This window comes from Cyanistes caeruleus, chromosome 39, assembly GCF_971803275.1.
Source record: "Cyanistes caeruleus chromosome 39, bCyaCae1.hap1.1, whole genome shotgun sequence".
In the NCBI taxonomy this organism is placed as follows: domain Eukaryota; kingdom Metazoa; phylum Chordata; class Aves; order Passeriformes; family Paridae; genus Cyanistes; species Cyanistes caeruleus.
In genome coordinates, this window is record NC_141740.1 from 325,984 (window position 1) to 338,751 (window position 12,768).

At 46.9% G+C, this 12,768-nt stretch overlaps 1 protein-coding gene across 1 annotated transcript in view; it reads left to right on the forward strand.

Moving 5' to 3' along the window:
* Nucleotides 1-117: 117 nt before the first annotated feature.
* The window catches only part of LOC147647353 (uncharacterized), a 30,305-nt gene continuing 17,654 nt past the window's right edge, over nt 118-12,768 (forward strand). The window contains exons 1-4 of the mRNA XM_086872128.1: nt 118-306; nt 5,666-5,920; nt 9,511-9,606; nt 11,670-11,825. Of these exons, the coding sequence (XP_086728254.1) occupies nt 5,673-5,920; nt 9,511-9,606; nt 11,670-11,825 (500 nt within the window). The 5' untranslated portion in view covers nt 118-306; nt 5,666-5,672. The remainder of the gene's footprint in view (nt 307-5,665; nt 5,921-9,510; nt 9,607-11,669; nt 11,826-12,768) is intronic.

Genomic DNA, 12,768 nt, shown 5'->3' on the forward strand with positions numbered 1-12,768 from the left:
CAACTCCCGGCGCGCACCGCGCGGCGCCAACGGCAGAAAATGGCGGCGGCCGCGGTGCACGCTGGGAGATGCAGTCCGCGCCCCCTCTGCCGCCAGCGGAAGAGGCGGGGCTAACGCACTACGAATCCCGTCACCCCTCGCGGTCGCGCATGCGCGGGAGCCGCGCAGTCTCTCCCGGAGAGGAAGCGGAGGCGGGGGCGCGCGTGGCGTCGCCTCAGTCGTCGGCTCCGCTTCAGCGGCAAGGCCGCGCAAGGATCGCGAGGCTCCTGTCGCGATAGAGCGGAGCTGTCGGCGATAGAGGAACAGGTGAGGGTCGAGGGGGGTCGCGATAGGAAGGGGGGATGGGGTTGGGGGGGGGGGAATGGGGGGGTGGGGGAGGGGTGAGGCCCGCGCGGCCTTGGCGGGATCGTGAGGGGAAAGGGCGGCCTGGGGGGGGGAGGGGAGGAAAAATGAGGAGTTTTGAGGGGAAAAATGAGGAATTCTGAGGCGAAAAATGAGGAATTTGGGTAAAAATAAAGGGTGAGGAGGGGGAAAAGGGAGCCGGGGCGAGGATTGGGGGAAAAAATGGGGATTTAGGGGGGAAATGGAGGCGTGAGGTGAAAAATGTGGAGTTTGGGGAGCGTGAGGGGGAAGGGGGGGGAGGAGGCGAAAAGAGGAAATTTTGGGTAAAAATTGGGTTAAAAAAAGGAATTTTGAGGGATAAAACGAAAATTTAAGGGGGAAAAGAGGCGGGAGAGGAAAAAAAACGAGTTTGGGGTGAAAAAGAGAAAGTTTGGGGTTAAAAAAAGAAGTTTCGGGCAAAACAGGGGTTTTTTTTTTGAGGGGAAAAGTTGCGGAAAGCGAAGTTTTGAGGGGGAAAAAAGGCGGGAATTTGGGTAAAAATCAGAATTTTGGGGAGGTTTTTTATGGGATTGGTGAGGGAAAAATAAAATTTGGGATTTTTTTTTGAGGTTAAAAGTGAAGATTTTGGGGTTCGTGAGGGGAAAATCGGAATTTTAGGGGGTTTTGAGGTGAAAAAGGAACTTTTTTTGAGGGGGGAAAAAGTGGAATAAAACAATTTATTTAGATTTGTAAGGGAAAAAGTGGAATAAAATCGGATTTATTTAAATTTGTGAGGGTAAAAATGGAATAAAAGTGAATTTATTTAAATTTCTGAGGGAAAAAGTGGAATAAAATTGGATTTATTTCAAATTTGTGAGGGCAAAAATGGAATAAAACCGAATTAATTTGAATTTGTGAGGGAAAAAGTGGAATAAAATCGGATTTATTTTAAATTTGTGAGGGGAAAAGTGGAATAAAATGGAATTAATTTAAATTTTTTGAGGGCAAAAAGTGGAATTTTAGGGGAAAAATTGAATTTATTTGAAGTTTGTGAGGGAAAAAGTGGAATAAAATTGGATTTATTTAAATTTGTGAGGGGAAAAGTGGAATAAAATCGATTTAATTTATATTTGTGAGGGAAAAAGTGGAATAAAATCGAATTTATTTTAAATTTGTGAGGGAAAAAGTGGAATAAAATTGGATTTATTTAAATTTGTGAGGGCAAAAATGGAATAAAATCGAATTTATTTTGAATTTGTGAGGGAAAAAGTGGAATAAAATTGAATTATATTAAATTTGTGAGGGAAAAAGTGGAATAAAATTGAATTTATTTAAATTTTTTGAGGGCAAAAAGTGGAATTTTAGGGGAAAAATTGAATTTATTTAAAGTTTGTGAGGGAAAAAGTGGAATAAAAGTGAATTTATTTTAAACTTGTGAGGGAAAAAGTGGAATAAAAGTGAATTTATTTAAATTTGTGAGGGCAAAAAGTGGAATAAAAGTGAATTTATTTAAATTTTTTGAGGGGAAAAAGTGGAATTTTGGGTGAAAAAATTGAATTTATTTAAAGTTTGTGAGGGAAAAAGTGGAATAAAACTGAATTAATTTTAAATTTGTGAGGGAAAAAGTGGAATAAAATCAGATTTATTTAAATTTGTGAGGGCAAAAATGGAATAAAACCGAATTTATTTTAAATTTGTGGGGGTAAAAATGGAATAAAAGTGAATTAATTTAAATTTGTGAGGGAAAAAGTGGAATAAAATAGAATTTATTTTAAATTTCTGAGGGAAAAAGTGGAATAAAATTGGATTTATTTCAAATTTGTGAGGGGAAAAGTGGAATAAAATCGAATTAATTTAAATTTTTTGAGGGGAAAAAGTGGAATTTCTGAGGGAAAAATTGAATTTATTTTAAATTTCTGAGGGCAAAAAGTGGAATAAAACTGAATTAATTTTAAATTTGTGAGGGGAAAAGTGGAATAAAATCGAATTTATTTTATATTTGTGAGGTAAAAAGTGGAATAAAATTGGATTTATTTCAAATTTGTGAGGGGAAAAGTGGAATAAAATCGAATTAATTTAAATTTTTTGAGGGGAAAAAGTGGAATTTCTGAGGGAAAAATTGAATTTATTTAAAGTTTGTGAGGGAAAAAGTGGAATAAAAGTGAATTAATTCAAATTTGTGAGGGAAAAAGTGGAATAAAATTGGATTTATTTAAATTTTTTGAGGGGAAAAAGTGGAATTTTAGGTGAAAAAATTGAATTTATTTTAAATTTCTGAGGGCAAAAAGTGGAATAAAATTGGATTTATTTAAATTTCTGAGGGCAAAAAGTGGAATTTTGGGTGAAAAAATTGATTTTTTAAAAGTTTATGAGGGGAAAAAGTGGAGGAAAAGTGGAATTTTTATAATTTTTGAGGGGAAAAATGAAAATTTGGGCATTTTAAAGATTTTTGGGGAATTTTGAGGTTAAAAAAGCGAATTTTTGTGGGAATTTGAGGGGGAAAATTGGAGTTTATGGGGATTTTGAGGAGAAAAATGAGAATTTTGGGTTAAAAAGTGGAAATTTTTGAAGGAAAATTGGAATTTTGAGGAGAAAAATGGGAATTTTGGGTTATAAATTGTGATTTCCTGAAGGAAAATGGGAATTTTGGGGTGGAAAATGAGAATTTTGAGGTAAAAAATGGGAATTTTGAGGGGAAAAATGGGAATTTTGGGTTATAAATTGGGATTTCCTAAAGGAAAATTGGGAATTTTGAGGGGAAAAATGGGAATTTTTGAAGGAAAATGGGGATTTTGGGGATGAAAATGGGAATTTTGAGGAGGAAAATGGGAATTTTGAGGGGAAAAATGGGAATTTTGGGTTATAAATTGGGATTTCCTGAAGGAAAATGGGAATTTTGAGGGAAAAATGGGAATTTTGGGGAGAAAAATGGGGATTTTGAGGTAAAAAATGGGAATTTTGAGGGGAAAAATGGGAATTTTGAGGAGAAAAATGGGAATTTTTGAAGGAAAATGGGAATTTTGAGGAGGAAAATGGGAATTTTGAGGGGAAAAATGGGAATTTTGGGAATTTGGGGCTTTGGGATTTAAGGATTTTGGGGCTGTAGGAATTGGGGATTTTGGGGCCGATTTTTGGGGAAGATTTGGGGAATTTTGGGTTGTAGGATTTGAGGATTTTGGGGATTTTGGGGTTATAGAAAAAAGGGAATTTTGGGGATTTTGGGGTTATAAAAAATGGGAATTTTGGGGATTTTTGGGGCTGATTTTGGGGAAGATTTGGGGAATTTTGGGGCTGTAGAAAAAGGAGATTTTGGGGATTTTGGGGTGTAGGAAAAGAGAATTTTGGGGATTTTGGGTTACAGAAAAAAGGGAATTTTGGGGATTTTTGGGGCTGATTTTGGGGAAGATTTGGGGAATTTTGGGGCTGTAGGAAAAGGGGATTTTGGGGATTTTGGGGCTGATTTTGGGGGAGGATCTGGGGGTTTTGGGGCTGTAGGAAAAGGAGATTTTGGGGATTTTGGGGTTATAGAAAAATGGGAATTTTGGGGATTTGGGGGAAGATTTGGGGGTTTTGGGGTTGTAGAAAAAGGGGATTTTGGGGATTTTGGGTTATAGAAAAATGGGAATTTTGGGTTGTGGGATTTGAGGATTTTGGGGTTTTGGGGCTGTAGGAAAAGGGGAATTTCGGGGTTATAGAAAAAGGGGGATTTGGGGGATTTTGGGACAAAAGAAAAAGGAGAATTTTGGGGATTTTGGGCCATAGAAAAAGGAGAATTTGGGGATTTTGGGGATTTGGGGCTGTAGGAACAGGAGGATTTTGGGGATTTTGGGGATTTGGGATTTGGGGATTTTTGGGATTCTGGGCCATAGAAAAAGGAGAATTTTGGGGATTTGGGGCTATAAGAACAGGAGGATTTTGGGGATTTGGGATTTAGGATTTTGGGGATTTTGGGGATTTGGGATTTTGGGGGATTTGGGGGGCCCTGACTCGGCCGTTCCCAGCGCTGGGATGTACAATGGGATCGGGCTGGAGAGAAAAGGGAATTTATGGGATTTTGGGTTATAGGATTTATGGGATTTTGGGGATTTGGGATTTAGGATTTATGGGATTTTGGGGATTTGGGATTTGGGGATTTTGGGGATTTGGGTCTGGGGGATTTGGGGGGCCCTGACTCGGCCGTTCCCAGCGCTGGGATGTACAATGGGATCGGGCTGGGGGATTTTGGGCTATAGGATTTCGGGGATTTTGGGGATTTTGGGGATTTGGGGATTTTGGGCTATAGGATTTTGGGGATTTTGAGGATTTTGGGGATTTGGGGATTTTGGGCTATAGGATTTTGGGGATTTTGAGGATTTTGGGGATTTGGGGATTTTGGGCTATAGGATTTTGGGGATTTTGGGCATTTTGGGTTATAGGATTTTGGGGATTTTGGGGATTTTGGGCTGTAGGATTTTGGGGATTTGGGGCTATAAGAACAGGAGGATTTTGGGGATTTTGGGGATTTGGGTCTGGGGGTTCTGGGGGGATTTGGGGGGCCCTGACTCGGCCGTTCCCAGCGCTGGGATGTACAATGGGATCGGGTTGGAGAGAAATGGGAATTTATGGGATTTTGGGGATTTGGGGCTATAAGAACAGGAGGATTTATGGGATTTTGGGGATTTTGGGGATTTGGAGTTACAGGATTTTGGGGATTTGGGGCTATAGGATTTTGGGGATTTGGGGCTGTAGGATTTTGGGGATTTTTGGGATTTGGGATTTGGGATTTTGGGGGATTTGGGGGGCCCTGACTCGGCCGTTCCCAGCGCTGGGATGTACAATGGGATCGGGCTGGGGGATTTTGGGCTATAGGATTTATGGGATTTTGGGCTGTAAGAACAGGAGGATTTTGGGGATTTTGGGGATTTTGGGGATTTGGGATTTGGGGATTTGGGATTTAGGATTTTTGGGATTTTGGGGGATTTGGGGGGCCCTGACTCGGCCGTTCCCAGCGCTGGGATGTACAATGGGATCGGGCTGGGGGAACTGGGGCTGTAGGATTTTGGGGATTTTGGGCTATAAGAACAGGAGGATTTTGGGGATTTGGGGCTGTAGGATTTTGGGGATTTTTGGGATTTGGGATTTTTGGGATTTTGGGGGATTTGGGGGGCCCTGACTCGGCCGTTCCCAGCGCTGGGATGTACAATGGGATCGGGCTGCGGGATTTTGGGCTGTAGGATTTTGGGGATTTTGGGCTATAAGAACAGGAGGATTTTGGGGATTTGGGGCTATAGGATTTTGGGGATTTGGGATTTGGGATTTTTGGGATTTTGGGGGATTTGGGGGGCCCTGACTCGGCCGTTCCCAGCGCTGGGATGTACAATGGGATCGGGCTGCCGACGCCGCGGGGCAGCGGCACCAACGGCTACGTCCAGCGCAACCTCTCGGCCCTGCGGCCCAAGAAAGGGGGGGCGGGCGGGGACCCCCCCCCCGGCGAGGAGGAGCTGCGGCGACTCGAGGCCGCCCTGGCCAAGAAGCCAAACCCCGACATCCTCGACCACCAGCGCAAGAGGAGGGTGGAGCTGAAATGCCTGGAGCTGGCCGAGCTGATGGAGGAGCAGGGGTGAGGGGGAAACGGGGGGAAAATGGGGAAATCCACAAAAAAATGGGGAAAATCCACGAAGAAATGGGGAAAAATGGGGGGGAAATGGGGAAAAATGGGGAAAATCCAGTAAAAAATGGGGAAAAACGGGGGGAAAATGGGAAAAATGGGGAGAAAATGGGGGGAAATGGGGAAAAAATGGGGAAAATCCACGAAAAAATGGGGAAAAACGGGGGGAAAATGGGGAAAACGGGGGGAAAATGGGGAAAAATGGGGAAAAACGGGGGGGAAATGGGGAAAAAATGGGGGGAAAATGGGGAAAAATGGGGAGAAAATGGGGAAAATGGGGGGGAAATGGGGAGAAATGGGGAAAATCCACAAAAAAATGGGGAAAATCCACGAGAAAATGGGGGGAAATTCCACAAAAAAATGGGGAAAAACGGGGGGAAACGGGGAAAAATGGGGGGGGAATGGGAAAAAACGGGGAAAAATGGGGAAAATCCACAAAAAAATGGGGAAATTCCGCAAAAAAATGGGGAAAATCCACAAAAAAAGTGGGAAAAATCCACGAAAAAATGGGGAAAAATGGGGGGGAAATGGGAATAAATGGGGAAAAATGGGGAGAAACGGAGAAAATCCACAAAAAAAATGGGGAAAATCCACGAAAGAATGGGGAAAAACGGGGAAAAAATGGGGAGAAAATGGGGAAAAAATGGGGAAAAACGGGGGGAAAATGGGAAAAAATGGGGAAAAACGGGGGGGGAAATGGGGAAAAATGGGGAAAAAATGGGGAGAAAATGGGAAAAAATGGGGAAAATCCACGAAAAAATGGGGAAAATCCATGAAAAAATGGGGGAAAATGGGGAAAACGGGGGGAAAATGGGAAAAAAATGGGGAAAATCCACAAAAAAATGGGGAAAATCCACAAAAAAATGGGGAAAATCCACAAAAAAATGGGGAAAATCCACAAAAAAATGGGGAAAATCCACAAAAAAATGGGGAAAATCCAGTAAAAAATGGGGAAAAACGGGGGGAAAATGGGGAAAAATAGGGAGAAAATGGGAAAAAACGGGGAAAAATGGGGAAAATCCACAAAAAAATGGGGAAATTCCGCAAAAAAATGGGGAAAATCCACAAAAAAAATGGGGAAAATCCACGAAAAAATGGGGAAAAATGGGGGGGAAATGGGAATAAATGGGGAAAAATGGGGAGAAACGGAGAAAATCCACAAAAAAAATGGGGAAAATCCACGAGAAAATGGGGAAAAACGGGGAAAAAATGGGGAGAAAATGGGGAAAAAATGGGGAAAAACGGGGGGAAAATGGGAAAAAATGGGGAAAAACGGGGGGGGGGAATGGGGAAAAATGGGGAAAAAATGGGGAGAAAATGGGAAAAAATGGGGAAAATCCACGAAAAAATGGGGAAAATCCATGAAAAAATGGGGAAAATGGGGAAAAACGGGGGGGAAATGGGGAAAAAATGGGGAAAAATGGGGAAAAAATGGGGGGAAAATGGGAATAAATGGGGGGGAAATGGGGAAAAATGGGGGGAAAATGGGAAAAAATGGGAAAAAAATGGGGAAAATCCACGAAAAAATGGGGAAAAACGGGGGAAAATGGGGAAAAATGGGGAGAAAATGGGAAAAACGGGGGGAAAAGGGAAAAATGGGAATAAATGGGAAAAAAATGGGGAAAATCCACAAAAAAATGGGGAAAAACGGGGGGAAAATGGGAATAAATGGAAAAAAAAAGGGAAAAAAAATGCCCCAAACCCCCCAGGACCCCTCCCCAAATTCCCCCCAAATCCCCCCCAGGACCCCCAAATCCCCCCCAATCCCCCCCAGGACCCCCGAAATCCCCCCCAGGACCCCCAAATTTTCCCCGAATCCCCCTTAAATTTCCCCCCAGGACCCCCAGGACCCCTCCCAGCCCCCCAGGACCCCCAGGACCCCTCCCCAACCCCAGGACCCCTCCCCAAATCCCCCCAAATCCCCCCCCGATCCCCCCCAGGACCCCCCAAATCCCCCCCAGGACCCCCCAAATCCCCCCAAATCCCCCCCAGATCCCCCCCAGGACCCCTCCCCAGGACCCCCCAGGACCCCTCCCCAACCCCAGCCCCCCAGGACCCCCCCAAATCCCCCCCAAATCCCCCCCAGGACCCCTCCCCAGCCCCCAGGACCCCCCAGGACCCCCCAAATCCCCCCCAGGACCCCCAAATTTTCCCCAAATCCCCCTTAAATTTCCCCCCAGGACCCCCAGGACCCCTCCCAGCCCCCCAGGACCCCCAGGACCCCTCCCCAACCCCAGGACCCCTCCCCAAACCCCCCCAGGACCCCCAGGACCCCTCCCCAACCCCAGGACCCCTCCCCAAACCCCCCCAGGACCCCCAGGACCCCTCCCCAACCCCCCAGGACCCCCCAGATCCCCCCCCAGGACCCCCCAAAACCCCTCCCCAACCCCCCAGGACCTCCAGGCCCCCCCCCCAAACCCCAGGACCCCCCAGGCCCCCTCCCCAACCCCCCAGGACCCCCTAGATCCCCCCCCAGGACCCCCCAGGACCCCTCCCCAGATGCCCCAGGACCCCCCAGGCCCCCTCCCCAACCCCCCAGGACCCCCCAGATCCCCCCCCAGGACCCCCCAAAACCCCTCCCCAATCCCCCCCAGGACCCCCAGGCCCCCTCCCCAGCCCCCCAGGACCCCCAGGATCCCTCCCCAGGACCCCCCAGGACCCCTCCCCAATCCCCCCCAGGACCCCCAGGACCCCCAGGACCCCTCCCCAGCCCCCCAGGACCCCCAGGACCCCTCTCCAATCCCCCCCAGGACCCCCAAATCCCCCCCAAATCCCCCCCAGGACCCCTCCCCAGCCCCAGGACCCCCCCCCAAACCCCAGCCCCCTCAATCCCCCCCAAATCCCCCCCAGGACCCCCCAAAATCCCCTCAAAACCCCCCAAATCCCCCCCAGGACCCCCCAGGACCCCCAATCCCCCCCAAATCCCCCCCAGATCCCCCCTAGATCCCCCCCAAATCCCCCCCAGGACCCCCCAAATCTCCCCCAGGACCCCCAAATTTTCCCCAAATCCCCCCCAGATCCCCCCCAGGACTCCCAGGACCCCTCCCCAATCCCCTCCAGGACCCCCAGGACCCCTCCCCCAACCCCAAATCCCCCCCAGGACCCCTCCCCAACCCCAGGACCCCCAGGACCCCTCCCCAAATCCCCCCCAGATCCCCCCCAGGACCCCTCCCCCAATCCCAGTCCCCCCAAATCCCCCCCAATCCCCCCCAGATCCCCCCCAGGACCCCCCAAATCCCCCCCAGATCCTCCCCAGGACCCCTCCCCAGGACCCCCAGGACCCCTCCCCAACCCCAGGAGCCCCAGGACCCCCCAATCCCCCCCAGGACCCCCCAAATCCCCCCCAGCCCCCCCAAATCCCCCTCAAATGCCCCCCAGGACCCCTCCCCAGCCCCCCAAATCCCTCCAGGCCCCCCCCAAATACCCCCCAGGACCCCCCAAATCCCCCCCAATCCCCCCCAGGACCCCTCCCCAATCCCCCCCAGCCCCCCAGGCCCCCTCCCCAGCCCCAGGACCCCCAGGACCCCCCGGTTGTCCCGCAGGTACTCGGCCGAGGAGATCGAGGCCAAGGTGGCCACGTTCCGCACCATGCTGCTGGAGAAGGACGAGGGCCCCGGCGAGGCCGAGCAGAAACCCCCGTAAATCAACTCCGTCCTTAACGAGCGCTTAATTAACGGCGCCTAACGAGGCTGGGGGGGACGGGGGAGGGGAGGGGGAGGGGAAAGTGGGGGTTTGGGGGGGAAAAATGGGATTTTGAGAGGGAAAATTGGGGTTTTTGGGAGGGAAAAATGGGGTTTTTGGGGGGAAGATTGAGATTTTTGGGGGAAAATGGGATTTTTGGGAAAGAAAATGGGACTTTTGGGGGGAAAAATGGGGTTTTTGGGGGGAAATTGGGATTTTTGGGGGGAAAATTTGGATTTTTGGGAAAGAAAATGGGATTTTGAGAGGGAAAAATAAGGTTTTTTGGGGGAAAATTGGGGTTTTGGGGGGAAAATTGGGGTTTTGGGGGGAAAATTGGGATTTTGGGGGGAAAATTGGGGTTTTGGGAGGGCAAAGTGGAGATTTTGGGAGGGAAATTGGGATTTTTGGGGGGAAAAATGGGATTTTTTGGGGGAAAAATTGGGGTTTTTAGGGGGAAATTGGATTTTTAGGAAAGAAAATGGGATTTTTGGGAGGGGAAATTGGGGTTTTGGGAGGGGAAATTGGGATTTTTGGGGGAAAATTGGGGTTTGGGAGGGAAAAATGGGGTTTTTGGGGGGAAAATGGGATTTTGGGGGGGAAAAATGAGGTTTTAGGAGGGAAAATTGGATTTTTGGGAAAGAAAATGGGATTTTGGGAGGGAAATTGGGATTTTTAGGGGGAAAATGGGGTTTGGGGAGAGGAAATTGGGGTTTTTTGGGGGAAAATTGGGGTTTTTAGGGGGAAAAATGGGGGTTTTGGGAGGGGAAATTGGGATTTTTGGGAAAGAAAATGGGATTTTTGGAAGGGAAATTGGGATTTTGGAGAGAAAATGGGATTTTTGGGAAAGAAAATGGGATTTTTGGGGGGAAATTGGGGTTTTTGGGGGGGGAAATTGGGATTTTGGAGGAAAAATTGGATTTTTAGGGGGGAAAATTGAGATTTTTCGGGGGGAAAATTTGGATTTTTGGGGGGAAATTGGGATTTTGGGGGGAAAAATGGGGTTTGGGGAGGGGAAATTGGGGTTTTGGGAGGGGAAATTGGATTTTAAGGAGAGAAAATTGGGGTTTTGGGGGGAAAATTTGGGTTTTTGGGAAAGAAAATGGGATTTTTTGGGGAGAAATTGGGGTTTTTGGGGGGAAAATTGGGGTTTTTAGGGGGAAAATTGGGATTTTGAGAGGAGAAATTGGAATTTTGGGATGGAAAATTGGGATTTTTGGGTCGAAAACCGTGATTTTTGGGTGGTTTCGAGCGCCAAAACCGCAATTTTTCCCGCCAAAACTTAACTTTTCGGGGTCTATTAATTTCCAAGGTCCCTAATGAGTTAATTAATGTCTAATTAGCGTGACGGAGACTCATCAGCTGGCTGAGGCTAACGAGCGCAAGAACGAGCGGCGATAAAAATGAGATTTTGGGGAGGGAAAATTGGAATTTTGGGTGGAAAATTGGGGTTTTTGGGGTGATTTGAGTGGAAAAATCGGATTTTTAGGAGAAAAATTGAGATTTTTGAGTGGAAAAATTGCGATTTTGGGAAGGAAAATTGAGATTTTTGAGGTGATTTGAGTAAAAAATCGGATTTTTAATAGGAAAAAAGGGATTTTTGGGAGTAAAACCAGGATTTTGGGATGGAAAATTGGGATTTTTGGGGTGATTTGAGTGGAAAAATCGGAATTTTGGGGGGAAAAAAAATGGATTTTTGGGAGTAAAACCAGGATTTTGGGATGGAAAATTGGGATTTTTGGGGTGATTTGAGTGGAAAAATCGGGATTTTGGGATGGAAAATTGAGATTTTTGGGGTGATTTGAGTGGAAAAATTGGGATTTTGGGATGGAAAATTGGGATTTTTGGGTCGAAAAATGCGATTTTTGGGGCATTTTGATCCAAAAAAAGCGATTTTTAACCACAAAAATCTCATTTTTTCATCGTTTCGAGCCCCAAAACCGCGATTTTTCCCGCCAAAACTTAATTTTTCGGGGTCTACTAATTTTTAATGATCCTAATGAGTTAATTAACGTCTAATTAGCGTGACGGAGACTCATCAGCTGGCGGAGGCTAACGAGCGCAAGAACGAGCGGCTCCGCGCCGCCTTCGGCATCAGCGACTCCTACGTGGACGGGAGCTCCTTCGACCCCTCCCGGCGCCCCAAGGAGCCTCCCCCGGAGCCCCCCGAGCCCCCCAGGTACCCCCAAATTCCCCACAATCACCCCAAATTTACCCATTTCCCAAAAAAACACCCCAAAATCGGAATTTACGGCCCCAAAAAAAAAAAAATTCCCAAATTTCGGGTGAAAAGCGCGAAATTTCAGCGTAAAAATTCACGGATTTGCACTGGAAATTCTGCTGGAAATCCCCCAAAAATCCACGAATTTTCCCAAAAAAAACCCAAAATCCATAAATTTCCCCGCCAAAATCCACAAATTTTCCCAAATTCCCCAAATTTCCCCCCAAAAATCCCCAAATTTCCCCCCAAAATTCCCAAATTTCCCCCAAAAATCCTCCCCAAATTGCCCCTAAAATCTCCAAAAATTTCCCCCAAAATCCCCAAATTTCCTCCAAAATCCCCAAATTTCCCCCCAAAAATCCCCAAATTTCCCCCAAAAATTCCCAGATTTCCCCCCAAACTCCCCAAAATTTTCCCAAAATACCCAAATTTCCTCCAAAATCCCCAAAAATCCCCAAAAATCCCCAAAAATCCCCAAATTTCCCCAAAATCCCCAAAAATTTCCCCAAAATCCCCAAATTTCCCTCAAAAATCCCCCAAAATTCCCCCAAAATCCCCAAATTTCCCCCAAAATCCCCAAATTTCCCCAAAATTCCCAAATTTCCCCCCAAATTCCCCAAAAATTCCCAAATTTCCCCCCAAAATCCCTCCAAAATCCCCAAAATTTCCCCAAAAATCCTCAAATTTCCCCACAAAATCCCCAGAAATTCCCCCAAAATCCCCAAATTTCCCTGAAAATCCCCAAATTTCCCCACAAAATCCCCAAAAATCCACGAATTTCCCCCAAAAATTCCCAAATTTTCCCCCAAATTCCCCCAAAATCCCCAAATTTCCCCCAAATTCCCCCAAAATCCCCCAAACTCCCCAAATTTCCCTCAAAAATTCCCAAATTTCTCCCCAA